Source organism: Protomyctophum parallelum (assembly GCF_964188405.1).
Source record: "Protomyctophum parallelum genome assembly, chromosome: 2".
Lineage (NCBI taxonomy): Eukaryota > Metazoa > Chordata > Actinopteri > Myctophiformes > Myctophidae > Protomyctophum > Protomyctophum parallelum.
Genome location: NC_139699.1, coordinates 38,784,269 through 38,811,913, shown reverse-complemented (window position 1 = coordinate 38,811,913; position 27,645 = coordinate 38,784,269). Strand labels below are relative to the sequence as shown.

At 41.2% G+C, this 27,645-nt stretch overlaps 1 protein-coding gene across 1 annotated transcript; it reads right to left on the bottom strand.

Moving 5' to 3' along the window:
- alx4a (ALX homeobox 4a) lies at positions 1-25,417 on the bottom strand. The gene is made up of 4 exons (XM_083760142.1): positions 24,956-25,417; positions 13,219-13,541; positions 7,375-7,503; positions 1-3,377 (listed from the first exon to the last, which is right to left on the bottom strand). The coding sequence occupies exons 1-4, from the start codon at positions 25,293-25,295 to the stop codon at positions 3,057-3,059; spliced, it is 1,113 nt and encodes a 370-aa protein (XP_083616268.1). The 5' UTR covers positions 25,296-25,417; the 3' UTR covers positions 1-3,056.
- Positions 25,418-27,645: the final 2,228 nt, after the last annotated feature.

Below are 27,645 nucleotides of genomic sequence, written 5' to 3'. Positions count from 1 at the left end.
ACAGAAAAAAACATGATATACGTTATAGCTTAGAGCCATGAAAATCTTCAAAAAACGTTTGAAACCTCAATATAATTATCCATATTTCACCTTGAAAAATGAAAACATAAGTTCAAATAATTGAAACTCACTGTGTCCTTATAACTAGTCATATCACACCAAAAGAAAGAAAATTATACTCACAAATGGTAAACCAGTTATCTCACAAAGATAAAACAATATTTTACATCAACTTAGTAACATTTCCATGGGTCATATAACATTCCAAATCAGTCCATTTTGCATGCACATAAATTGTACATGCACATAACAGCACACAGATTAATATAATTATGTTTATACTGGTTACCTAACTTCAGTAGTATTAAAAGATGGGGGGGGGGGGGGTTAAGGGTTGTGAAAGATGACATCACTTGTGTACTGGACATTTTGAAAAAATACACCTATTATGTACTCCTATCCAGCTGTAGCTTTCTGTATTGGATTCTATGGTGACGATGCAAGCTTCGGCTTGGTTCTACATGAGATGGACTTTACTGTGCTGTCACGAGACAAAGGATTGTTGGCAATGATGTTAACATATAAGAACACAGAAGCGTTGAATAAGATGGTAAATGATAACAGAATGAATCTTGTTTGTGTAAACCTGAGCTACTGTCTGTCCATGAGCTTTGTACAGACTGTTATAAACTCCAGAGACCATGCTTCCATCGTGCAGACCATAACTGACCCAAGAAGACAGGCGCATAATCCCACAATCTACAGCCTCCACATGTCCCAGTGTTAATTAAAAAGTCCTCCTGGGTTGGCCATGCGGCTGTGCCCAGCCCCAGAGCCCTGCACCCCGAAGTGGGGGCTGAAACTTTGGGCCAGTGGAGATGAGTAGAAGAGAGCAATGAGAGAGAGCACCAGTGCACTAGTGTGGGGGCTCCTTTGAAAGCAGAGCCATGACAGCTGAGGGGGAAGCATGTGCAAGGCATGTTTGTTTTGCATTTACCCCCTGAGCGCAGCTGTGTGCACTGTCCTTTTCCCAGAACACCGGAACACAGGGGACTGATCACGGCTCTCCCTCCCAGCAACCCCCTCAGTTAGACCAGAGAGAGAGCAAAGGGGCCCCATGTTCAGATTATACAGGAGACCAGTTTGGATATATGGACTGTGTAGTTATGCATACGCATTAGATTTGAACTGCAGAGTAAAAACTGGATGTAATTTGGAAGACCCCACGTTGATCCACTGTGCTGACAGGTTATACCCTGCATCCTGGCTCACATATACCTACCCAGGAGGTTATGTGTGGAGTGAATGTGGTTCAGGTTAAAGCATTAGAAATGGTTCCACTGCCTTAGGTGTAGATACAAAGTATCAGGTTCCTTTTTTAAACTCTCGAGAGCCTTTTGTTTTGACTTAGGTCTAAATCAGATCTGGGGAAAAAAATTAAAATATCAGTATGCCCAACTGATAAACCATATCTATGTCATTGCCAGAACTCTTGCCAAAGTTTGATGGCAGCAAAGGCAGCATTACATCTCCTTTTTGTCTACCCTTGTTTCTCTCATGTATACAGACATGTCCTGAGAGGCAAATGCGAAAAGGTTTTATAACAAGGGAGGAGACAGGGAACTTAATAACGCTTATAATGCCTTTAACTGTCCATGCTCCGACCCCAAGACGAAAGAAAAATGAATGAAGCTGGGTTCAAATTTCAGACTGCTCAGGCCAACTTCCCCAATCCCCATACTGAGGTTATCTGAAAGATCCATGCATTAAGCCAATGGATGACTTCAAATGTTTGGCTTTGAATATGAGAGAAATGTGACAAAGACGGAAAGAAATACAAATACACTTCTCCTGTACCAAACCAAACCGAGTAGACCACAAAATAATATTCACACAGCCTACGAGACCGCCCGACTGCCTAAACATCAAAGATGGTGACATGTAAGATTATTTTTTTGAAAGCTGCTGAGAGCTGACATCTTTTCAGTGTTTTAAAGTGTCAATATTATAAAGTATAACCTCCCCCAGGTCAGTCTGCTGTCTTTCTAGGCTGTTCTGGGTGTTATTTCTGGCAGGCTGACTGACTGGTGGGCACTTGTCTCTGTGGAACCTTCAGAAAGTGGAAATGCAAGGGGTACGGGCAGGTCCACTTTGAGCTTGTCCTCTTGAAAACAGTGCTGGCTGTGTTTGGAGGCTGGTGCTCCCAGGCTCTGCAGCCCTGAGAGCAGCAGGCCTGCTGTGTCCCTTCGCAATACTCCCACACATCACTTCCTCACCTCCCTCCATCATCTCCTCCACCCTTCCTCTCCCTGGCCTCCAGAGGCCAAGTGTGGCAGGTAGATCTCTCCCTCTGCCCACACTAAAAAAAACATATTTCCTTTCTTTGACTTTTAAATACTGAAAGGTAAAACCAAATAGTGCTGCGTGATGTGTAAAGCAGGGGGGCAGCTCCAGGGTGTGTGTTGTAGCTGAGAAAGTTCATAATATGAAAATGTTGCTGTCCTCTTTCTGCTTTAAAAAGCCATGCAATACAGTATGGAATAATGATCTCATATTATTTTGAGTTGTTTTGAGGATTATTAAACACATTCTTTGGGGAATAATAATAATATTAAGTGCACGATTCATTTGAAATAATTCAGCTATGATTTGTGTTTGACTGTTTTCCTTTGCCTTGTCTACACAGTAATAAAATCCTCAGTTTTAATTTATCCATTTGTAACTCCTCTCTGAGTCAAATTAACACTGAGCATTTGACTTTGCATACTACAGCATCAGCATGAGTTATATTACAGCACTTGGAACACAATTATGGTTCTTGTTGCTGTCTCTGGCCCAAAGAAAGACATATCCAGCGATGCTGTGTCCATCATCCTTTTTGTGGTCTCTTCATGGGTCCATCCGTGTTTTCTGTCCTGTTTTTTAAGGTAGTCGCTGTTTACATGTCAGCTATACATTTTAGTGCCCACTCTCCATATTGGGTTATTTTGTGTTGTTTGGGAGGGTTTTGTGAGGAGGGTGGGGTTAGAAAGTGTCTCCCAGTCAGAATTAACATATCATGTGGCCCAGGATATGGCTGCACTGTGCTCCTTGGCCTTCATGCGCAAGGCAGCAATGCTGGAGGATTTGCGGTCGGGGTCCATGTTGAGATCGTACCCGTTGATGCCCGTGCCCACGCCAGGTGGGCCCCCAAATAGACTGCCCATGTGTGTCTGTCCCATGTGACCCCCTGGGCTTGGCACACCCAGGAAATCAGACACCCCTCCGGCAGAGTGGGGGTGAGGGCTCATGCATGAGGTCACAGTGTCACACGGTACAACACAGCCTGGCACAGGAGATGCTCCGCTGCCGCCACCAATCCAAGATGGATTCTGAATCTGTGATAGAAAGATAGAGAATGTGCATTTGAGTTATAGTCCATGGTTCCCAAACCTTTCAGCCCGTGACCCAAAACAGAAATTAAATATTCGCCTAGTGAAAATAGCAGATCGGCTATTTTCACTACTTCTTTGTTCTAATTCATGGAATTTATTGGATTTCTTTTTCATTTCTTCATGACATTACTGAAAAAAATCATTGGATTTGGTTATTAATTCATAAAAAGTTAAAGGTATATTCAGTGATTTCACTTAATTCAAATATCACTTATTTTTTTGTTTTGTTGTGATAATCCTCCCTACTATAGAGTGTGCTGACCATATAAGGAGTTCCTCCCTGTCCCCAGTTAACCCCTGGTGGTCAAAAAACCTTAGGTTTCGTTTTTGACTCTCTATCCTGATTGGACGAAAGGCTGAGTCCCACAGCCAAAAACGAAACCTAAGGTTTTTTGAGTGAAATCACTGAATATACCTTTAAGCTTTTTTGGGATTCTTTTTTTAAATAATAATAATTAAAACCCAAATGTAGGAAACAAAAACTAAGGGGACCCATAACAATTTGTCTGTGACCCACAAATGGGTCCTGAGTCCTGACCCACTGTTTGGTTCTTACCAGAGGGTCCCTATAAAATGTGCCTATTGTTAAACATCAGCATTACTTCATCCTTTATTGAAATTGCCAGCGTTGGGCTGTCAAGCATAACATGCACTGATGTATGACACAACAGAAATTGTTGCCTAATAATGCTGATTTTAGCATGTGACCTAATTAGCCATAATAGGAGAATTTTAAAGAAATGGATATTTTTGTATTAGTTTGCCAGAGATTATCCAACAATAAAAAATTATATATTCTAAGATTTGCGCCTGAGAAACTAAATTAGTGTCATTGATAAGAAAAGGCTTGAGAACCACTGGTCTATAGAAACAATATAGAAAATTCCACTTTCTGTCTGTATTGGTCTGTTTCAGCATGTATTCCTACAATTCTAACCTAATATAATTCCTGTCCTCAACACAAGTCTTCTTGAACATCTTGGTATCCTCTGACCCCCGCCCTTCTCTGTAAATATACCTTATCATTTATTCCTGATGAATTGAGTACAATGGACCATAATGGAAACAAGCCTCTGGGGATTTTCGTGTTATCCTTTTAGCCTAACCTTTGACTGTACTACCTGTACTGTTAATAATCGCTTACATATTATTTTCTGATGTCATGCTCACTATTTTGCCAAAAACATAGTGAACTAGAAAAAGTGCCCTTCTGGGCACAGGTCTCCACCAGGATGAGCAGATGTGAAGAATTCCAGGCAAAGGTTTTCCTTGGCCTCTAGGGAGTTGGCATACAAAGTTATCCACAGATCCGTGCAGTTAGAGGTAAAAACAGTTTTCGGCCAGTTATAGCGCCACCTTGAGGCTGAGTTGAAATTGTTCATGTGGCATTTCGTCCTCGGCCTAGTGGGAATGTGGGTGCACAATTTCACGGAAATCACGCGATGTGTTCATGATTTGCAGCATTTTGTTTGAAACTGAGCACTCCTGTGAACTTTGGAAGCCAATCTTAACCAATCAGGATGGAGTCTGAGAAATCTGAAAGACTGGTTTCGTTGAATGGCTCTAGAGAGACTGTGTACCAATTTGCGTGATGTTTGGACAAAATCTGTAGGTGTACTGTGCAAAAACTTTGTTTTGCACAAAGCGGCCTCCTGGTGGCGCTATAACAGGCCGTTCTGGAAATCTGAAAGACTGGTTTCGTTGAATGGCTCTAGAGAGACTGTGTACCAATTTGCGTGATGTTTGGACAAAATCTGTAGGTGTACTGTGCAAAAACTTGTTTTGCACAAAGCGGCCTCCTGGAGCGGCCTCCTGGTGGCGCTATAACAGGCCGTTCTGGAAATCTGAAAGACCGGTTTCGTTGAATGGCTCTAGAGAGACTGTGTACCAATTTGCGTGATGTTTGGACAAAATCTGTAGGTGTACTGTGCAAAAACTTGTTTTGCACAAAGCGGCCTCCTGGTGGCGCTATAACAGGCCGTTCTGGAAATCTGAAAGACTGGTTTCGTTGAATGGCTCTAGAGAGACTGTGTACCAATTCGCGTGATGTTTGGACAAAATCTGTAGGTGTACTGTGCAAAAACTTGTTTTGCACAAAGCGGCCTCCTGGAGCGGCCTCCTGGAGCGGCCTCCTGGTGGCGCTATAACAGGCCGTTCTGGAAATCTGAAAGACCGGTTTCGTTGAATGGCTCTAGAGAGACTGTGTACCAATTTGCGTGATGTTTGGACAAAATCTGTAGGTGTACTGTGCAAAAACTTGTTTTGCACAAAGCGGCCTCCTGGTGGCGCTATAACAGGCCGTTCTGGAAATCTGAAAGACTGGTTTCGTTGAATGGCTCTAGAGAGACTGTGTACCAATTCGCGTGATGTTTGGACAAAATCTGTAGGTGTACTGTGCAAAAACTTGTTTTGCACAAAGCGGCCTCCTGGAGCGGCCTCCTGGAGCGGCCTCCTGGTGGCGCTATAACAGGCCGTTCTGGAAATCTGAAAGACCGGTTTCGTTGAATGGCTCTAGAGAGACTGTGTACCAATTTGCGTGATGTTTGGACAAAATCTGTAGGTGTGCTGTGCAAAAACTTGTTTTGCACAAAGCGGCCTCTTGGTGGCGCTATAACAGGCCGTTCTGGAAAGTTTGGGGCAGAGGTTCATCGTTGGCATCCAGGGAGTGTGTGTGCAAAATTTGGCATCGACCGGGTTAACGGTGGCCGAGATTAGCTGCTCACGGACACACGGACGGACGGACACACACACGGACACACGGACGGACGGACGGACGGACGGACGGACGGAGTGCAAAACATACTCTCCCCCCATGCCTTCGGCCTGGTGGAGACAACAAAGACAAAGTCACGACAACCACTAAAGGTACATGGTAGCAGCTAAAAACCGTTTTCTTTGTTTTTTTCTTATTTTTGAGGGGCGCCAGCCGCCAACAACTCCAATGCATGGCTTTTGAAGATTACGGCAGCCAAGTCTATGGGATTTTTAATGTTTGTTTATAGCACTTATGTCGTAAATCATTTGCCAGCCAAGTCTATGGACTTTGAGGATATTATACAATGTGTGTTTAGAGCACTTAAGAGCCAGCCAAGTCCATGAACTTTCTTGTTTGTTTAGAGCCAGCCAAGTCTATGGACTTAATGTTTGTTTAAGGCACTAATTAACGACGTTAGACGTCATGTGGCCAATATAAATACAGTGGGCGCCCCACACTTTACAGAAGTATGATTTGCAGCTATATATTCAGCTATAGGTAGATGTTTTGTCCTAACACAAACATTAAATGCCATTTAACAATGAATGAGAATTTACGTCATATGTGTCTGAGCAAATGATGATGATGTACGATGATAAGAGCGCCCCTCACTTCACACGGGTGTGATTTATTTTAAACTCTAAATTACAGTGACTTGTAGTTTTCACATTCACAGAGTTCACTCCTGTGCATTAGCTCTCCATGACTGTCTACTTAAATATCCATGCTTCCTGTTTCGATTCCCTTACTACAAGGTCCTTGCTCAGGAAGCTGCTAGGGAGCTGTGTTTGAGAGGGGTGTTTTGGGGGGTGTATGAGACAGGGGCAAGGGTGCTGGGGGCCCAGGCTGTCATCATGATGGCCAGATGTGCACAGACATTATTTGAGAAGAAGTACTAGCCCACTACTCTACTGTGCTTTGGCAAAGAAGACAAATACACCATACACACATGCAGACAGTTTGTCCTTTAAAGCCTAACAAAATGAAGAATGCTGTCTAATGCTTAATTGATATACTCTGTTGTACTATACTATGGTGAGTTGTGTGCTGAGAATAGCTGATGCTCACAACAAGCTCGTAGATCTGCTATTTTTGATCTGGCAAAATCAGAAATGTTTGACACATTAATTTGTATGTCTCCCAAACATCTCATCCCCTGCCACCGTTCACTGTATGTAGGCCTACCTGTGCATAGTTCTCAGGTCTGGTTAGAAGAGGCAGCTCGTACGCTGTGGAGAAGTGTGTTCGGACCTGTTGCATCTGACCGAAACGCTCCCTCTTTCTCCACTTGGCTCGACGATTCTGGAACCAGACCTGCTGGGTGAAAGAAAGTCAGGATTTTATATTTATTTCATTTCTGTGAGACCTACCATCAAAACCCTGTCTTGATTTTGCAGTGTCTGGGTTTGATTCAAAGATTTCCCAGATTCCACCACCAGGACTACTTCTGTGTGTGTGTGTGTGTGTGTGTGTGTGTGTGTGTGTGTGTGTGTGTGTGTGTGTGTGTGTGTGTGTGTGTGTGTGTGTGTGTGTGTGTGTGTGTGTGTGTGTGTGTGTGTGTGTGTGTGTGTGTGAGTGTGAGTGTGAGTGTGAGTGTGAGTGTGAGCGTGTGTGTGTGCGAGTGCGTGCGTGCGACCGTGCTTGCGTGCTTGCGTAAGAGAGGGGGGGTGGGCTGTCTTGCTGTGTAAAACTGAATATATTTCACAAGATCTCAAGGAAATACATTACTATTGATGCCAGTATTATTTATAGTGTACAGGTACAATAGGATTGACTTTAAAATTATTTTACTTGTTTATAAAGCTCTCAATGGTCTCGCATGACTACATTGAGAGCTACATGACTGCCTGCCTAAATATGTCCCAAACCGCCCCCTCAGGTCTTCCACTGCTGGCCTGCTCGCTGTGCCTAAAAAAATGGCAACTAAAAAACACGGTGAAGCAGCTTTCTGCTTGTACGGGGCGGAACAAACTCCCACTGTACCTTCGACAGGCAGCCTCTGTAAACATCTTTAAAGCGCAACTCTACTAAGACCTACTTCTACACTCTTGCTTTTAATCGATCTTTTAAATTCCTTGTTATTCATGTCCTCACTGTATTGCATTACTGCTATTATTTTAATGTTTTATGCCTTGCTTTTCTTTTCTTCTTTTCTTTAAAAAAAACTTTCATTCACGTTTTCACGCACATTTTCACGTTTCAAGCATGTTGAGCTGCATTTCATGTCATGAAAGGTGCTATACAAATAAAGTTATTTTAATAATAATTATTATTATACTTTCCTTTGAATAGAAAAATTATCCCATGGCTCACAACCAAGACTGAAGATAGTAGGCCAACTGATACAGATGCTACAGATAGGCTAGCTTGCATGCTATTTATGCATGGTTTCTGACACATTTTTACTTTCATTAACCCCCCCCCCCCCCCCCCCCTTTACTAAGGAGAGAATTAGGGAAATTGAAAAGTGATACGGGATTCTAATAAGATCTTGTTTTCATTTTCTGTTTAATTTCCTGAGGCCTAAAGCTCTTGGCTTTAGATGCTGCCCCTCTAGCATAAAGGCGGGTAAGATGATGATGGACAAATGTATTATTTTCTAGATGTTTTCAAGAATTTCCGTCTCTCCCTTCCCCTCATTTTATTCTACTATATTTATTTGAATGTTATGCACTGTTCACTCTTTTGTACTACTAATCCCTACTTCATACAAAACATAGAGCATAAGGTTGGAAGGTGTCTAGTTTTGCAGTCAGTGTTGACAATGTAACTAACAACCAACCAGACACTTCTGTACTCTTATCTGATGGACCTTTGTTTAGAGCAGAGTCTGCTGGCTATTATAGGGAAAACATATTTTGTGCATACTCAGTAGTGACAGTAATTGGCAAAGACCTTGACAGCTAAAGTAGCTCAGAGACTTACAATGAGGCTTTATTTATGTTACAGCCCAGAGAGAAAGAGCAGAGAAACGCCAAACTGGCCCCAGCAGGAGGGCTGTTTGGGGTTCAAAACACTTTGAAGTTAGAGACCCGCTTCAAGGATTGATAACCTGCCTCTGCTGTCACTCATGTCAGCCTCCACACACCACAGCAAAAGAAGCCAAGTCTAAACCTGGGGTTGGTTCTCTCAGAATTATGTAGCACTAACAAGGTCTTGAAATCTCTTTTGAAAGATGCTGCCATTTTTTGTTTTTCCTGAAAGCCACTGGCTCAGGAGTGGTCGCTTGGGAATCGTAATCTTCCCAGTTCGATCCCCGGCTCCCCCCTTTAATTAAACCCCATGTATCGAAGTGTCCTTGAGCAAGAAGACACTTAACGTTTGACCACCAGGATTAATTCATCTATCTACTGCGCATTGCCATGGTTTTAGCGCGCGCAACCCTTATTTTAAAGAGCCAAATATCCGTAACCGGATGTTACAATGACAAAATGCTGTGTGTGGTGTCTTTACCGACTGCGAGTATCACAGCGCCTGCTGTCGGCCGTTGTTTTCACCAGAAACGACATTCATTGCGCCAATTTGGAGATGCAGGCCATGGAAAGCAGCAAATAGAGTAATAAGTGGATGTGCGCGCATCTTCAAAATGGCCGCGGCCACTGTCCCAGATTGACTGTTATGCTAACGAGAGGCAGCTAACTATGCGATCCGATTAAAACTTGAATTAAAGAATATAAACCCTGGAAAACGTAGGCTATACGGATCTGGCGGGCTGCCCGACTAATTTAATCCTACGGTTACTACGGTTCTGGCGGGCTCCGTGTTAACCCCTAACTCTTCCTGATGAGCAGGTTGGTGCCTTGGATGGTTTTCTCTACCACCGGTGTGTGAATGGGTTAATGTAAAGCATTTTGGATGAAGGTGCTCACACACACTGCCATGAGGCAGCTTTTCCTATGTAGGAAAAGCTGCCTCATCAACCTAGGTAGTTATTTTTTTATTTAATTTCACTTTAGTTCAACATAGCTTGATGCCAATTTGACCATGACAGAAAAGCATAATGTAAGGTTTAATTTGATTTCCATGTTACTTTATACGCTATTTACCATGTTAAATAAAACACAGCTAAGTAAACTTCTCTGTGTTTAGAAGTATATTTGAGATGTCTTTGAAATAACAAACTAATTTGTCAATCAGTATCATGCTCCTTCTCATTAATTGGTTTGTGATTGATAAATCACTCTTACCATTGATTATTTCAGACATTATCTCAGTTATAATATAACTCAAAAAGTATGACAGTGACTCAGTCCTTAATCCTTAATATCTGGAGGTTCACTTCAGCAAAGTTTGCAGCTTGGACTATTCTTAGAAATAGAACCAAATTCCTTCTTTTTTTTAATTAATTTGTATTATTTTTCTTTTCATTCATATGAATGAAAAGAAAAACTACGAAACTATGACATTACTACTTTCAACCTGGCATCCCTATTTTGGGCGGTAGGTGAAGATCATCAAAAAAATCAGGAATTTTCAAAAAGAGCAGATATGTTGCAATTTGAGGCGTTCCTTTTTTCCTTTTCTTTTTTTTTTCTTTTTCTAGTTTTGAAATAGGGCTTAAGTGGTTAAATGGACTACACAGACATAGCTTCAGTCACCAGTTTGGAAGTGTAAGCTCATATGAACACCTGTGTTTGCATGCTGAACTCTACTTGTCAAAGACCATCTTGACTCTCTGAGCCTTTTAGACTGACAGAATGGTGAGCTTGAGAGACGCAATGTTGTTGAAACCCCTGACCCGTGAACCCTGACCTTCCCGTGTATCTGTAGTGCATATGACTCAGAGCTGAACTTACTCTCTCCCTTTGAAACCAGAAGACAGAAAAAGCAAACATCTCCAGGGCTAACATTTTAAATAAAGCTCTCTTGTTCTGTCACACCAGAGCCACCATACAACGAGGTATGATATCACCATCTTTACCACAATACCAAATGTTGTAGGTACGTGAACTAAATCAACTCAAAAACCAAAAAAGATGTTATGAAATCCCCACCTCCAAACTCCCATTGGGTTTGTCCACTTACAATATAACCCAGAGATTCATGAGCTGTGAGCGCATCTTCGTGTGAATGACCTGGATAAAGTGCTGCGCAGCCCTGCTATTTGACTGACGAGGCATCTTGTCTCTTTTATCTTTTTAACTTGAGTGTTTTAAGAGGGCCGCTGGGAAGGCTAGGGGCTGTAAAGCCAAGACCAGCTGAAAGCAGGCGGTTCTGTGTGATAGCGAGAGGAGCACAGCAGAGAAGCATACCTTCAGAGTCTGAGTTATAACCCTCTGGCTGCAGACACTTCCTGTGTTTCACTGCTAGGCTTTTTTTTTGCATGGTCACTGTTCCAGCACGTCATGTAAAAGACTGGATTTAATCTGGGGGTAATTTCACTTTTTCCTCTTTTCTCTCCCACCATTCAGTCACGGTACTAGACCAGACACTAGAGATGTTGAATCTTTGTCATGACATGTGATGGCAATGTTACTTGTAATGTGATGTGACAATAAAGTTTGATTCTGATTCAATGGGGAAATGCTTCTCAAAAAAAGTTGTTTAAAAAAGTTGTTTATGTTGTCAAGCTCATGATCAGAAAGAACAAACGCTCAGCTTGCTTAAAAAGCTCATGGGAAGGTTTTTCACACCTTCACTGGAGACCACAGCGGGGACACATTCCTCTCTGAACAGGAAGTTAATGAAAGAAAAACACAGAGAATCCAGGGGCTTTTAGTTGTCTCTGGTCCTGGTGCACACACTTATGCACATGCAAGCTTACGCACACACATATACACACGCGCGCACGCACACACATATACACACATATGCATGCACACACACACACACACACACACGCATGCACACACACACACACACACACACACACACACACACACACACACACACACACACACACACACACACACACAGCCTCATAGTCTGCTGTCCAACGAAGTTGGAATGCAAGGGTGGTCATGAAAGGATTATATGCAAATCAACCAGGAAGGTCACAGGAAGGTTTCAGGTCTCGGGGTAGGATGCCGCAGGGCTGACTAGCTGCTAGCATAACTGAGCTCAGGTTCAGGTGTAGGGTAGAGAACATGATGGAAGCTGGAGCAGAGTAGAATGTGTCTCCTAGTATGTTAATGACAGTCTGCTCTCTTGACAATGAACATATGAGGCCCAGACAGCCCAAACCTCAGACCCTCTGCCCCTCTCCCTCCACCTCCCCAAACCCTGTGTTGGCTCTCACTCCCTTTCTCGTTTCTCCCTCTACTCCCACACTAGCAGATAAATCTCTCACGCTGTTCCATGAGTGACGTTATCTCTGCAGAGCTGCAGATGTTGATGGATCCATGAGGTTCTGCTCTCCAAATATTGTCTGCTGCTCTCTGATGGAGAGCTTGTTTGATTTACTGGAAGGCACAGCCATGTGGATATATGAACTCTTTGCTTGATTATGCTACAATTGTTTTTATTCCTTACTCTGTCCAGCATAAAGAATTGACATGTGTCGGTTTTATTCAATGCTGTGTATATTTGATATTGAATTTGTTCTCTCTAGAGCTGTAGACTTGGCTTCAAGTCAGACTAAAGTCATGAAATTCAGGCCTTCGACTTATCTTGTACTCCTCTGCTGTGAGACTTGACTTGATTTACTTGTGACTTGTGGCTTTAAGACTTGACTTGAGACTTGAAAGCAAAAATGTAATCATATTTGATCCAGTAAAACCCTGAAGCAATAGCTTATTCAAAGAATGCAACTTCAAATATATCTCTATCACAGGTCCGGATTAACCTACTGACTTGAACTTGTTAAAAACAGCTCTGGTTGTCTCTTTGGTTTTGTAACTATTATAGCCAACAATCATAGAACATTTCCACAATTCCATATGACTAAAAAGGAACGTTTTCTAAGCTAGTCTCTGGCTCTCGTAGAGGGCTAAAATATCTATATTTTATCTGCTGTCCAGGGCTGCTTAAAAACCTCAGCCACAAAAACACAACCGATGACTTATTTCATAAATGTGTATTACACTGCACCTGCACGCGGGCTTCAGTCAGGTCAGTCCTCAGTGCCAGCTGCTCACGGGCATACACATCAGGGTAGTGTGTTTTCTGGAAGACCTTCTCCAGCTCCTCTAACTGGTAACTTGTGAAGGTGGTGCGGTTCCGTCTTTTTTTCCCTTTGTTGCTCTCCGCACCGTCACCTTTATCCAGTGGGCTCGCCAGGTCGGTGCCTAGAGGCCTATCAGAAGCGACCTTGGCGGCCTGGTCTTTTATCCCCAGATAGCTTACGTCCATTCCCGGAGTGTCAGAGGTCTGGGAGGTCAGTTCAGAGTCTGGGAGACCTGTGCTGTCTTTACCTGGCAGAGACACGGGGAGAAAGACCGTTAGAAGTTATTTTGATTGTGAATCGTGATAATTATAACAAGGTAACAATAAAGGAATGCATGAAAGGCATCAGATGCACTAGCAAAACAAAAATTAAAAAAATTAACAAAAATACAATATGACAGTTTAATTCTTTATTAGACATATTGACATTGACACAGCATGTCATGTTCACTGGATAGAAATGAAAGAAAATGAAGATAGAATCTATGGTATATTATGCTCTGAAGCGCCAGGAACAGATTCTTCTTTCTCTGAGTTATGTTGTGTGACAAACGGTTGTGAAATCTGTCAGGCTGTTTGTCAATCTGTGCATGGGTGTTTATCTAGATCTCCTGTTGCAGTTCATCAATAATACTGCTATCTCATATGGAAGAGACACTGGCTACAACTGTAGTCTGATAAAGAAGAAGAAAACTGCTGCAAACTAAACTGGCAAGTGGCAACTGGCCGTCAGCAGGAGTTTGTTGGACAGTAATGTCTAGGCATGTTCACATGCACACATGTCCACACACTGATTATAAATTCCCATAATCCTCTGTGTGCCAGTGTGCTTTTCTATGTTGGTAACTCTTTGTGCTCTTTTCCACAAGCTTAGATCATCATCAAAAGCCTCTTCTTTGAACTCTTCATATGAACTCTCTATCTGAACTTTCTTTTACCCACAATGTGAATTGCAGTTCAATTTGTAATATTTTATTTCAGAGGATATGGTATTTGAAAGGGTTTATAGAACAAAGGTTTCAAGTTTATAGCTTCATGATGCTTTATGAGACCACAGCCACCCTGTCAGGAAACTCTCTCTGGCTCAGTCTAGTGGTGATTCTAAGCACTGCATCATTTCCTAGCTTGCCTTGATTCTCAAAGATCAAGATGTGAGGTTATTTTCAGGACCTGTGCATTTTATATCTCTGACTTGGTTAAATCTTTGTCAAGTTAGAGCCAGGAGATGTGTGTGTTTATGGACTCCTTGTGCATTTCTCAGCAGTCAGCACTCAGCACAGCATAGCATAGCACAGCAACACACACACACACACACACACACACACACACACACACACACACACACACACACACACACACACCATCATGCAGCCTTGGGTAAGGTGCTGCAGGGTAGTGGGATTAGTTTAGATTAGCATGGCACTGGCACATGCATCATGCAAGTATATAAATATATATATAAATAAATAAAAATGATATATATATATATATATATATATATATATATATATACACACACACACACACACACATTCATATTACAACAATTATGTATTTAACTTTGGGGAATAAAATAGATGTTGAAAAAGGTGTTGGGTAATATGGATGTCTGTTGCTTAGGTAGTAGGAACCTTTGTAACAGGCACTGCGTGACACAGGAACCTGTTAATGGTTGCACCAATTGTTTACATTTGAGCTGCAGAGCATGTTGTAAACTCATTTAATAAACTATTGCCTGGTTGGTTAAATCATGGGGCAAGGCAAGGCACTTTCTCCCAAATATAGGTATAGGTATAGGCTGTTGCTGCTGCTTCTGCCGCTGTGCAGAAATGGTGTGTTAAAATGTGTGCTTGTCGGCCCAGGCCGTAGCGTAACGGTCTGGGCACCGGACTGGTAATCCAGTCGCAGTGTGCCGCGGGTTCGACTCCCGGACCCGACACGGCCTTTACTGCATGTCATCCCCCCATCTCTCTCCCGTTTCCTGTCAGCCTACTGTCTGTCCCTTCAAAAATCAATAAAAGGCGTAAGCCGCAAAAAAATATCTTAAAAAAAAAAAAAAAAAAAATGTGTGCTTGTCATTTGTCATTGACCGTCTAGCCCTTAGAGTATATATACTCTATGGTCTAGACTCTAGCCCCATATGTTCCCTCTCCCTACGCTCATTCTGTAGCTCCGAGATGAGGTCACACACTGGGCCCCTCCCACCGCGTTTCAGAAACGGCGCAAGTTTCCGCTATGTAAGTTTCTTACCCTGACGCTACGATTAATCCAAACGTGAAGAGGACGTGAAGGGTTTACACTAATTCAACCATAACAACGCCCAAGAAAATCCAACTAGAGATTTGAACGGAGCCTTTACGTCCCGTATTTTGTCAGTCGCTTCCATGTTTATCAAGGAAGTTGAAAAGCTTTAGCGCCTCCCCGGCGCCTCCCCTGGTCGAAATTTCCAACTGACTTCAGTTCACTCGACATGCACGCGCAGTCGCGCACACGCACACTTCCTTGATAAACATGGAAGCGACTGACAAAATACGGGACGTAAAGGCTCTAGTTTTTTTTTTTTTTTTTTTTTTTTAACTTTAATACCTTCTGGCTTCTGACTGTAGTTTGTAATCATCTCTCTTATCATGATATGATGACTCGCTGTACGGCTGTAGTGCATGTGTGTGAGCTGCTGTACTACCTAAATAACTCATTTTTAGGGGTTAGGGCATTGTAAAAACGCTAAAATAATAAAATAAAGGTTAAAAAAATCGCGCGCGCACGCTGTTCGTGCGCGCGGGTGTCGTTGGCCAAGCAGTCGCACCCCCCAGCGTCAACTTCAAGCTCCGCCTATGCGTCTAGCCTCTAGTGATTTGCATAATACACAGTCTCTTTCATTTCCAATACAAGTAACTGAAAGAAAATCCAACACAGACAGTTGGTGAAATAGAAGACTGTCTTTGTAGAACTGAAGTGTTCATTGATTGATTGATTGAAATATTTATTAACAGTTTGTAGAATTTACAGTACATTTTAAGCACAAACTCAATACAAAGACTGTTAACTGTGAGTGGACGACCCAATTAAGCATTACACTTGTTTACAACAGGGTCCACATTGTTCAATTCATCAAAAATGCATGCTTTTTATTCTTGCCTATTATGTTTGCTGAATTTAAATAGTGTTTTTTCCTCAGACAGCCAATTCAATGAGCCAATTAGACTTCAGTTCTTGAAAGAAATTCTGGAACTAGAATACTAGATCTATCTGGCAGAGATGCTGCCTGTTCCTCGGTCCTAGTAACGAGACTGCTCGCCCCTTTACCAACTCGCCCCTGCGATATCTTTTTTATGTAGTTAACAGTTAATTTAGTATTTCCCTCCCTATCTGAAATTATCTTGTATACAGATTTATTTGATTGCATAGTAGTCGAGCTCTATACTCTGTAAAATGTAGAGAGAACAACATGTCACAGAGACGCGGTGACTGCTTAATTAAGTTAATTTAGGACCTTCTAGCAGTTAATTTAGTTTTATTAATCACATTTCTTCCATGTAGCCCATGTTTTGTAATGGCATCATCATGCTATTATGCCCGTGGATATACAGAGTGAACTTAACAATGATAAATTAATATGATAATACCTTTTTAAATAATCACAAACATGAATTATGTTTGTTATTTACAGCTAGGTAGAGTAGTGGGGCGAGATGGAAAAGGGGCGAGCGTACCTGTTAACCTAGTAACTGGGTCTAAGGAGTAAGGACCCATGTTTAGGTGGCAGGACACTGGTCGGGGGTGTAATAGCTCCAACATTGCTGTGCTGTCCATGACTGACACATCCTGTTAGTCATGAAAGGAGCAAGTGTGTTTTATCCCAACGTAAATATTTTCGAGTTATTTCACCATATTCCCCTGGCCTGCAACCATGGCTGCCACAAGGCAGGGCTGTCAAGCTGTTTGAAATCAGTAGCTCCGTCATGATCAAAGGCTGTTGTTTATATGTCATGTCATTGATGGGTTGTTGGCAGGCACAGTATTGTGACAATCTCCTGCTTGTTATCCCTGCTATCAGGCATGGCTGCAGGCCTCTCCATGGCCCAAGGTGCACAGCAGTGAGCACTCCCTGAGGTCAGACCATATGGAGGGGGAACATGAGAAAACCTTCAAGGTATCCCTGTGGAACAAGTGAAGAAGGGGAGTTGGGAGGCCTTGCTGTGGAAAACATTGCCTCTCTCAGACATTATGAAAGTATGATGTGCTTAAAAGTTTGAGCCAAATGACATGATGTAGTTCATCAGTTATACCAGCTAGTAGTGCTAGTTAGTATAGTTTTTGGTTCTGGAGTAGACCCAGCACTTGACAAAAGTACTAGCTGCAAGAATCGACCTCCCAAACTCAAGACTTTTCTTGTCAAGTGTGTGTTTTCTATTCAAATTAATATGCTGTACAAAATGTTTTGAGATGCAACCACAGAATGTTCCTTTTTCCTCTCGCTCCAATGGATTCTAGATTCCTCACCAGTTACTGCTGACATGAAAGACATGAGAAAACGTTCCAGGGTGGTTTTTTTTGTCTCACACACTGAGGCTGGAATCAATATTACAATTGTTTTCTCAATGTGTAACTGAAATAATTCCCTATCCCTATGTAACCGTAGGCAAAAAGTGTGCCAGCTGGTGCAGGTTGGTGCCGTTAGTTTATGTGCTGAGAGAAAGTTCCAGAAAAAACAAGCAAGTAAAACATATACAGTGTATTTCAAAACAAACTCAAATTTGGCTGTGAAGAGAAATGTTAAACTAAAGGACCAACTAGTGTTTAATGTCGAAGAGTATTTGTACCTGACCTGTCAGCAGAGTGAGAACGGGACTTGTAAACTCCACTTTACAGGTTCTACATTTTCGCTTTAAAAGCACCACTGAATATCCCTGTGTGTGTGTGTGTGTGTGTGTGTGTGTGTGTGTGTGTGTGTGTGTGTGTGTGTGTGTGTGTGTGTGTGTGTGTGTGTGTGTGTGTGTGTGTGTGTGTGTGTGTGTGTGTGTGTGTGTGTGTGTGTGTGTGTGTGTGTGTGTGTGTGTGCCCTACATGTACTATATTATTATGTAAGTAGGCCTACACGTATATAGACCTTGGTTTCTGGCATGGTGCCTTTGGGTAGAAGTTGGCGTGGGTCAGATCTTTTGGGGTACAGCCATTATTTCTTACTTAAAAATGAGGGGGTCACATCAAAGTGTAATTTAATTGGCTGGTAAAGCAGCAGGGTGCCTTCCTATACTCTACTGGCTGAGGTAGCTGGGGTCAGCTCACAGTGTTTAAAAGAAACATTATAAATTAGACACCCCACAGCGGTCAAAAGGGATCGACAACAAAACGTTTCTCGAACTGTGGATGGGAATAGCCAAATACTAACAACAATTAGCAGGAGAGAGATGGACAGAAGGGAGACACACCGTCACACACGGTGCACATGAGGCTAAGGACAGAGAAAGGTGGAGGGAGGGAGGGAGAGAATGTCTCGAGTCTTTTAACTAGCTGCAGGAAGCAGATGAAATGTGTGCGAGCTAAGTATTTATTTGTAGCTCTAAATGAGTTTGTTTTTACATCTTATATGGAGTGGGCTGTAATAAGGAGCTTTGTCCTCTGAAATTCAGCCAACTCTGAGGCTCACTTGTTGTGAGGCTACATATAGGCTGACTAACTGATACATAAGCTGAGTGGACTGAAGCCTTTCTCTTTTAAGCTTCATCATATGACAGTTGTCCTCCAAAATAAAGTTTTTTTCACCTATAATGCATGCCCAAAATAAGGAGGTCTCAGGTTAGTGATCTGTCTGTGGGTTTTAGCATTAACAACAGTTTAATAATAACTACATTGGATCCATTGAACACAGGTTCCATTTCCTGAAAAGTAAAGTTTTTGGAAATACGGTTTGTGCCTGACATGTGATGCCCCCGGTTTCGGATTGTGAGTAATGATGACACCACATAGAATTGGCATCGGTAGTGGCTGCCTGTCAACACTGCTGTATGCAAAACCAGAGCTAATCACAAATTGATGAGCAGATGGAGATGGAGATGTAGTTTCAGTTTCAATGTTTCTGTTCCTCTTAACTGACCTTGTCTCTTGTGGAAAGCACAAATGACACCACTATGAATAGCATAACACTATGTGTCAAGTGTGGTGTCAGTTTCAGTCATCGAAAAAGTTCAGGATAAAATACACACAAGAATACATGCATGCTGACACACTCTTAGCCTACACACGCACAGCACATTTGCTCATATCTGCAATATTTTTAAGGACGGTGCATGTGTGTACGCCACAGACACAAAATCCATGTGTACTTGTAGCAATTTTAGACCAGAACCTGCTGGGTACCATTCACTTTGAAATTCAACTCTACCGACTGCATAGAGAGAAGACCTATCCCAGCAGGCTGCTATAAAGTGCGCAGACCATTAAAACAAAATATATAGTGCATCCAGAATACATATAAATCATCTCTCTCGCTCTCTCTTTCTCGCTCCCGTCTCCTCTTTGTCCCTTAACTTCTTCAACTTCTTTCTCTCTCTCTCTCTCTCTCTCTAATCCCAGATATTTGTCTGTTTGAAAGAGATTGTTGCATTCAAGTGGGTGTTTTCTGTGCCAAGCATCTGAAATGAAACCCCCTTCACAGTGAGGTTCACTGAGCATTCAAATTATTTCCCAAGGATCTAGTAATTAAAAATACCATAATGGATTAATACACAGTTTACATAGCATATTATAGAACAGATCTGCTGTTGTTCCTCATATAGCAGTAAACACCACAACAAAGAACCCAAGTATAGTGAGAGTTATATTGCAGAGGCATAATACATCTGAAGAGTTAATTTAATACTGAGATGGTGAATTGTGTCAGAGTTAAATCACCACTTCAGGTTTTACTGAGCACTGCTGTGGGCGACTCATTTATTTGTTACAAATGTTTATGGTTTTACTTGAATTACACCACTATGTGGTCCTTTATGGACCACATAGTCCTGAAACCTGTACAATATTGTGACACAATAAAAAATCTAAAATAAGATCTATCACGCACACACACACATTATAGTATACATTATGGCTCTCTGTTCAGTCTGCACAGGGCCTGGATTCTATATGAGCCTTTTTGAAGCTTTGATTTTCTCACTGGGCCATGCAGATTGAGGCTAATGTAAATTGCTGTGCCAAAACTTAAACTAAATGGTAAAACGATCCTGAGTCCCTGTCACCTCCACTCATGTCATCGACCTGCTGAAGTGTGCCCTGGTTGTCTACGCTTCATGACTGGTTCCCATTACTCCCTGCTCAAACCAATCAGCGGAGACGGCCATTAAGAGGGACTAAAATGGTTGTGCTATACAGCATAGACGGCAGCAGAAGAAAGAATTCACAAGAGTGACACAAGCACATTGATAATAATAGTGCTATTGTATCCAATAACCACCTCTAAACAGTGAGTGTTCATTTAGCTCTGTAGAAATGCAACCAAATGGACCTTTAGCTACATGTTTACGCTCTCACTGTTAATGGATAAATTAACATTGAAGATCTTACTGTTTACTACAAGGTAAATACACAATTGGGCTACAATTGTAAGACAGGAGAATTGTTAAGCAAAATGAGTGTTACTTTAACTTTCGTTGTGTGACTGTAATCGTCACTTCTATATAGTTTAGAGTGTTACTTTAACTTTCGTTGTGTGACTGTAATCGTCACTTTTCCCAATAATAAATGAATAAGATCTATCTAGTTTCTAGTATGATGAATTGATGACAGAAGTGCTGCTTCTTTGATCTTCGATTGGTTGCATGTTATTGAAGACCAATGCACATCTTGGTTTACGTTGCAAAAAGAGAGTATCAAAACATGCTAATAGATCATTCCAATAAACACTTTGTTAGTTAAATTAACATTTTTAACTCTGAGCCAAATATTACAAATGGCACCGCTTTGATGCCATAGGTTTACTATGTGTCTGTAAACACAGAGGACCCGTCCCCACCCGTCCCCCCCCCACCCATGATGGCAGGAAAGTTAGCAGGTCAGAGATGACACTGAGACAACAAGTGGTTCCCAACCGATTTCTGGAACAGCTATAGGGCCCTATATATATATATATATATATATATATATATATAATGTGAAAATCTTGAAAGCGTCCTCGGCACACCAATCTGACAAACCCAGCTGACCAAACAAGATATGTGCATGGGCCGTGTGCATTTTCATTTATTTGAATGATCAATCAATCGATAAATCGATTGCCGTTCCAGATCAGATTGATGCAAATGATGTGTATAGGCTACACTTTATGGTCCTATTTCAGTATGGTGACACATGTTTTAAGGTTTTAGCCTCAAGAGAAAAAACAATACATTTTTTTACATTCATTTTTCCCCCCAATATCAATGTTATATTATCATTAGAATATTAGTGTTTTACCAATAATTTTCATATAACCACTTGGGTTTCACTGCACTATATAGAAGAAACAGGTTGAAGTGAACTGTCCACTAATGTCCACTAATGAATGTCTCAGTGAATTAATCAATTACTGAACGTTCTGCAAAAATATAGCAGAATCTACAAGCTGACAATGCTTAAAGAAATTGCCTTTTTTATTGCATTTCCCCAAACCATAATCGCCACTCCATCAGTCAAAGTCTCATCACGCCATGGGCCTATTTTTCTTTCCTCATTGTTTGGATGGATGCCGTTCGATTTAAATCCCCGTCACGCATCTCAATGAGGAGATTATTAGGCCTACATTGCTCCGTGAATCACAATTAAATGAATGCTTAGAATTTATAAAACGAAGCCACAAAAGGAACATAAATAAATAAGTAGGCCCTAGCATGCATAAATTAAAAAAAAAAAAAAAAAAACGACGCCATGGTGATGAAACTGTTCATATAGGCTATAGCACATGGAGGAAGACAAGAGTATATATTCATTGCCTAAACAAAAAGGAAATTTGCCCGAATATAGCCATGCATATACGACTGCGTTTGAGACGTATACAAATCATGTTGAACATGCAGGGAAATAGAGGTCTATCGCTGACATCTGAGTCGCATATCCTATGCTTGAGCCTTGAGATCTCTTTAATAGGCAGATCCGTATACATTTTCATGCTTTATTGTGTCTACACTCGCATTAACTCCCTTATAATTATTGCCACTGATGCTGTTGTGCGGCTAAAACCTATTATTGGCCTTATGGCCTATATCATCATGTCTACTTCGCGCAGTAGCCTACGATGGTTTGGCCAGCCAGGCTGGCCAAAAAGAACAGATCTGTATAAGCTATAGATCTGCGCGTCATTATTATGGCGATGCCTTAATGGCATAATAGTTTGTATCTGTTATTTTTGCAGGCAACGACAGCATCCCATTTCCACGAATGGAGATATAGTCTATATAAATTATAATCTAACAGATCGGGCCCAAATAAACGCTGGGTTAGCTTGCTAGCTATAGCTCCCCCGCACTGAGACGTTTAATATTTCAATTCTCACTTCTAATAAAATTGCATTAATTTAAGAAAACAAGAATATATAGGCTACAATTTAATTAGCCTAATTTATGACAAAACTATAGTAGCTTTTTCTTATAGCGTAACTTATTGCTGCATGCAAACTGTCCCTCTCGAATTAAGGCTAGCTCATGCTTCTTCTGTTGTTTAAGAAACGTTTATTTTTATTCTAAAACGTTTAGTTTATACATGGCGTTAAAGCAACCATTATGATGTGCACAGCATAGCCTATCCTATAGCCTACTATATTTTCATTTTATTTATTTTTTATTTTCATTTGACCAAATCAATATGCCTGGCCTGGTATAGCCGATACCGTTGTAGGCTATTATCAAAATGGTTGAGGCTCAAATATTGTTAAGATAACTGTTAAGCTATTTGACCTATAAAGGATCAATCACTATTCGTGTCATATATGATCTGTCAAAACAGCATTATTAAAGCCTATACATGTCTTCTGTCAAAACAGCATTATTAAAGCCTATACATGTCTTCCACTAACACAATAATGACCACAATTTGCAATGCAGGGCGTTCCAAAAACGACATGCTTCTGTTATAATTATTGCATGTTTGCAAAAAGTGCATGTTTCTGTTAGAATTATTAATGATTAATTAATGACTAATTATGATTATTACTTGCTGTAAGCAGTAATGTTGACGCTCGTCAAATGTGGCTTTAAAAGTAAAACTTTACAGGCAGCTTTGCAGGATTTATATATTTATACAGTCGAGCTTGTGTCTTATAGTCTTATAGCTGATTGTACTTATTATGTTGGATACTTGGAGACATTTATTTTACAACAGGCTATATAATGTGTAGGCTATTTATTTATTGGCCCCATGCAACAACATTTGATGAATATGTCAATAAAGTCCAAAAACAAATGTAAGGAAATTGAAACATTCGAAATTGGGATGAGACGTCCTGGAAGGAAAAGGGAAAATAAATAATAATAATAATAATAATAATATCTTAAACCACAATAGCCTGTATATACTTGAGTCACTCTGATGAATGTCTGGTGAGAAAAACGGAAGAACATCGATGTGACGGCAGTGTTGTCGATGAAACCGACGAATATGGATTGAATGAGGGTTATGAGGCTATATATGAGCACTCTTTCACTTATAGCTCAGTCATATCTCTGACTGTCGGTGGATTTTGCACCTCTAACGGGCTCATATGACGGGAGAAAGCAATTACACTGAGTTAAATTTATAGTCGTCCAGAGATGCATTTTATATTCAGTAGGCTATACATGCCAAAAAGATAAATTGGTTCCACAATTGCATTGTTCAATTAGCCTATAATTACACAGTTTGGGCATCTGAAATGGGTTCTGAATTATTCGCCTGATATTTTCACGTATAGCGTGTGTGTGTGTGTGTGTGTGTGTGTGTGTGTGTGTGTGTGTGTGTGTGTGTGTGTGTGTGTGTGTGTGTGTGTGTGTGTGTGTGTGTGTGTGTGTGTGTGTGTGTGAGAGAGAGAGAGAGAGAGAGAGAGAGACGGTGTGTTCGTTCATGAGTGCGTTGGTGCGCGCGCGCACACCTGCTGCTTCATAATGCAATTGCATCTTGTTTTTGCATAATGCACGTATAGCTTATATACTAAGTCCTGATGGCCATGATTGCAGTGATGGCAGGTCACGTGTGCAGTTACAGAGCCCACTAGGCTATCTGAAAACGTGTTAATTCAATTGTCCGATTCAGTCCCAATATTAAGGATTGTAATGAAGATTATCGCATTACATGTGTCCTAATTTAATTCTGTCGACAACGGGAAAATTTGATAGTCGAGAAGATCTATCCCAGGGGTAGTTATTGCCCTAATATTGGCAGTAAGTTGTGAAGTCCTGTGAATTAATTGTGTAAATACATACAGAAGCAAGTTTGTAAAAGCTCAAGGAATCAGCTCTTTGAAAGGAAGCAGCTGAGGCTGCTGAGCACACGATGGATGAAATCGAATCAATCAAAGAAAAACGGGCATGCCGAAGATTGAACATCTGCTTTTTCATTCAAAACACAATTAAGTAGCAGAAAACATTAAACAACGCGATAGTTTATGCAAATAAATAATAAAGTTAAGTATATTGAATGTATTTTTTTTTGTACTCACCATAGCAAGGGGTGAGCGCTCCGTTGTGCAGTTTGCCTTCCTCGGGTGGTGTTTTGCAAGAAGACCTCTGCTGTGTGAAGATGTGGTATTTGCTGAAAGTGCCGTCCCCAGCAGTGGCATCCAATGACTGGCACTCCTGTTGGAATGGGCTCCGGGACTTTTCTCCGTAAGCCTGACCTTTGTTGGGCAGGAAAGTGGGGCTGTATTTGGTGTCACTCACTTGGAATGTCCTAAAAGGGTTCGATGGGTGATGATCCCTACTACCTTGCGATAGAGAGGCGCTATAGTATGAATCCATGGATGTCATATCGCTGTATGACACGCAGGTCTCCGCGTTCATGCCTAAAAAAAGTCAAGGGAAGGAAAAATACGTCGAAACTTTTTTCTTTTGTAAAAGGGAAGCAAATTCTCTCTCTCTCTCTCTCTCTCTCTCTCTCTCTCTCTCTCTCTCTCTCTCTCTCTCTCTCTCACTCCCCCTCTCTCTACCTCATAGAGATGAACGCACAGAAATACGCGCGCCCGTGCACGGACCGACTCACACACAACTGTTACTCAACATACACCAGAGTACAGCTGGAATTCGTTATAAAACCATTCAGATCTTTTCCAGGAACCACTGTCGTTGTCGACCAAGCACTCAAAACTCTCCTGCAAGTTTAGAGCATGCTGCACTGTGTGCACAAAGATCGTCTCTCTGGCTCTCTGGATGATGGTACCAGATGAGCCGTGTGACTGCAGACTGACTGACTGACTGTCTTCAAGACCTCTAGCTCTCTCTCTCTCTCTCCCGAGTGATTCTATTGATGAAATGAACGGGTGAGGTCAGACCTTCGCTGTGTGAAGAAAAAACGTTTTGTAGCAAAAATATGTGGGGGCTTTAACACATGTGATAGGATATGAATTATAGCATATAATTGATAGAAGCCTACTGTGAGGCAGAGGACATAATTTTCCGCTTCATTAGTGATGGTTCGTCGAGGGGAAGTCATCCATCTGTTTTCTGAATGTCAACCACCAGATAGTTAGACCGTGTTTGGCCTCCTATGATAATAGGCCTATATTGCATTATATGATATAACCTATAGTAGTGATTCGTTCTGCTGCCATTCAAGTAGGCCTATAGGCTGGATTTATGTTAATAATAGTTTTTCACGTGAAAAAATGTAAACCAAATATAAAAAACTCATGGAAACGTATAGGCTATAGCTCATGTTTCCAGTTCTGTCGAGAATCATAACATGCAGGACTAATGTAAAAATATGAAAAAGGAGACATGCATTAGGGTAAACTATATAGGCAACTTTTTGTTACATTTCCTACCCAAGAGCATACACCTCTCCATTATGTAACATTTTCACCAACCTCAAATGTAGACATTATGCCTATTAGGCTATATGCGAGAATGCGACACTATAAAGAGAGCTACACAACAAAATCCCGATCGTTATTTTGCTGCAGGACCCAAATATTATTTTCAATATAGGCTTATATGCGTGTGTGCGCGTGCGTGCGTGCGTGTGTGTGTGGGGCCATAAGTCATTCACTGAATGTTTGCAATTAACGAAATAACAGAGGGCATTCATATACATGTATGTTGATCTTGGCTGGATTCTCATTTTCAGAGTTAATATTCAATGCATATAATAGGCTACACTTTCCAATAATAATAATAAACTAATAAAGTATAGAAATATGCCAAGATATTTCCATAATGGGCTACATCTCCGTATTATATTATATATTATATAGTTATAAAAGCTCCTATATATCCACCACAGTGGATTCGTTTTTTCCACGTTTAGGTTAGGTTAGGTGGTTAGGTTAGGTTAGGTGGAAATTTGAATTACAAATCATTGTGACAAATTTGTCCCATTTGGTTTGCTATATTCTGAACACTGTCCCCAAGTCCCTTACAACTACAAGTATATGTACAATTTCAACTCAGTGTTTCTGCTTTGTTCATCGCTCTCTTTGAATATTATATTGGGATTTGACTTAACATAAAAATAAGATGTGTGTGTAATATTCTAATAATGTAAAAAACATAATAAACGTCCACATTTGGTCCATATCCCATGACTCCTTCAAAACCGCTCTCAAAGGGCACTTATACGGTCAGCTGCAATTCGAAACTAGCCCCGAAAATTAAGTCTGGGTCCCCCCCCCTTCCCATACTGTACATATATTGTATATTGTACACAAGTCATGTACAGTGTATATTTGTACGCCCCTAAATGTTCTGATGAATTTAAAATGGTGCATGGACCCTGTTGTAAACAAGTATAAATGCTTGATCATGGTTTGTCCAAAATTAAGTAACAGTTTTTGTGTTGTGCTTTTGTTTGGAATGTACACATACATACTGTGAAATAAAATCAATCAATCAATCAATTTCACCCATCACCCACTGCACTGCAGTTGTAGCCTGGCTTGGTCACCGTCCCATACATGCTGCCAAGCAGACATGATGTCACCTTGGATGTTTGTTATATGTCAGGGCGCACAGTCCCACACAGAGGTACAGGTCTGCATTTCAGGAGAAGTAGTGACAGCCATACATTGTGTATACAGTATGCAAATAAATTCACACACTTGTGTTTCCATGATGCATGCACACATTCGTAGGCTATACTGTAAGTGCGTGAGTGAGTGAGTGAGTGAGTGTGAGTGAGTGAGTGTGCGTCGTGTGT

Coding starts and splice junctions, on each gene's coding strand:
- alx4a (XM_083760142.1), bottom strand. CDS start 25,295: ATGAACGCGGAGACCTGCGTGTCATACAGCGATATGACATCCATGGAT. Junction 13,542..24,955: donor AGCGCTCACCCCTTGCTATG/GTGAGTACAAAA, acceptor TGTCTCTGCCAG/GTAAAGACAGCACAGGTCTC. Junction 7,504..13,218: donor TGACTGAAGCCCGCGTGCAG/GTGCAGTGTAAT, acceptor TTCACCCAGCAG/GTCTGGTTCCAGAATCGTCG.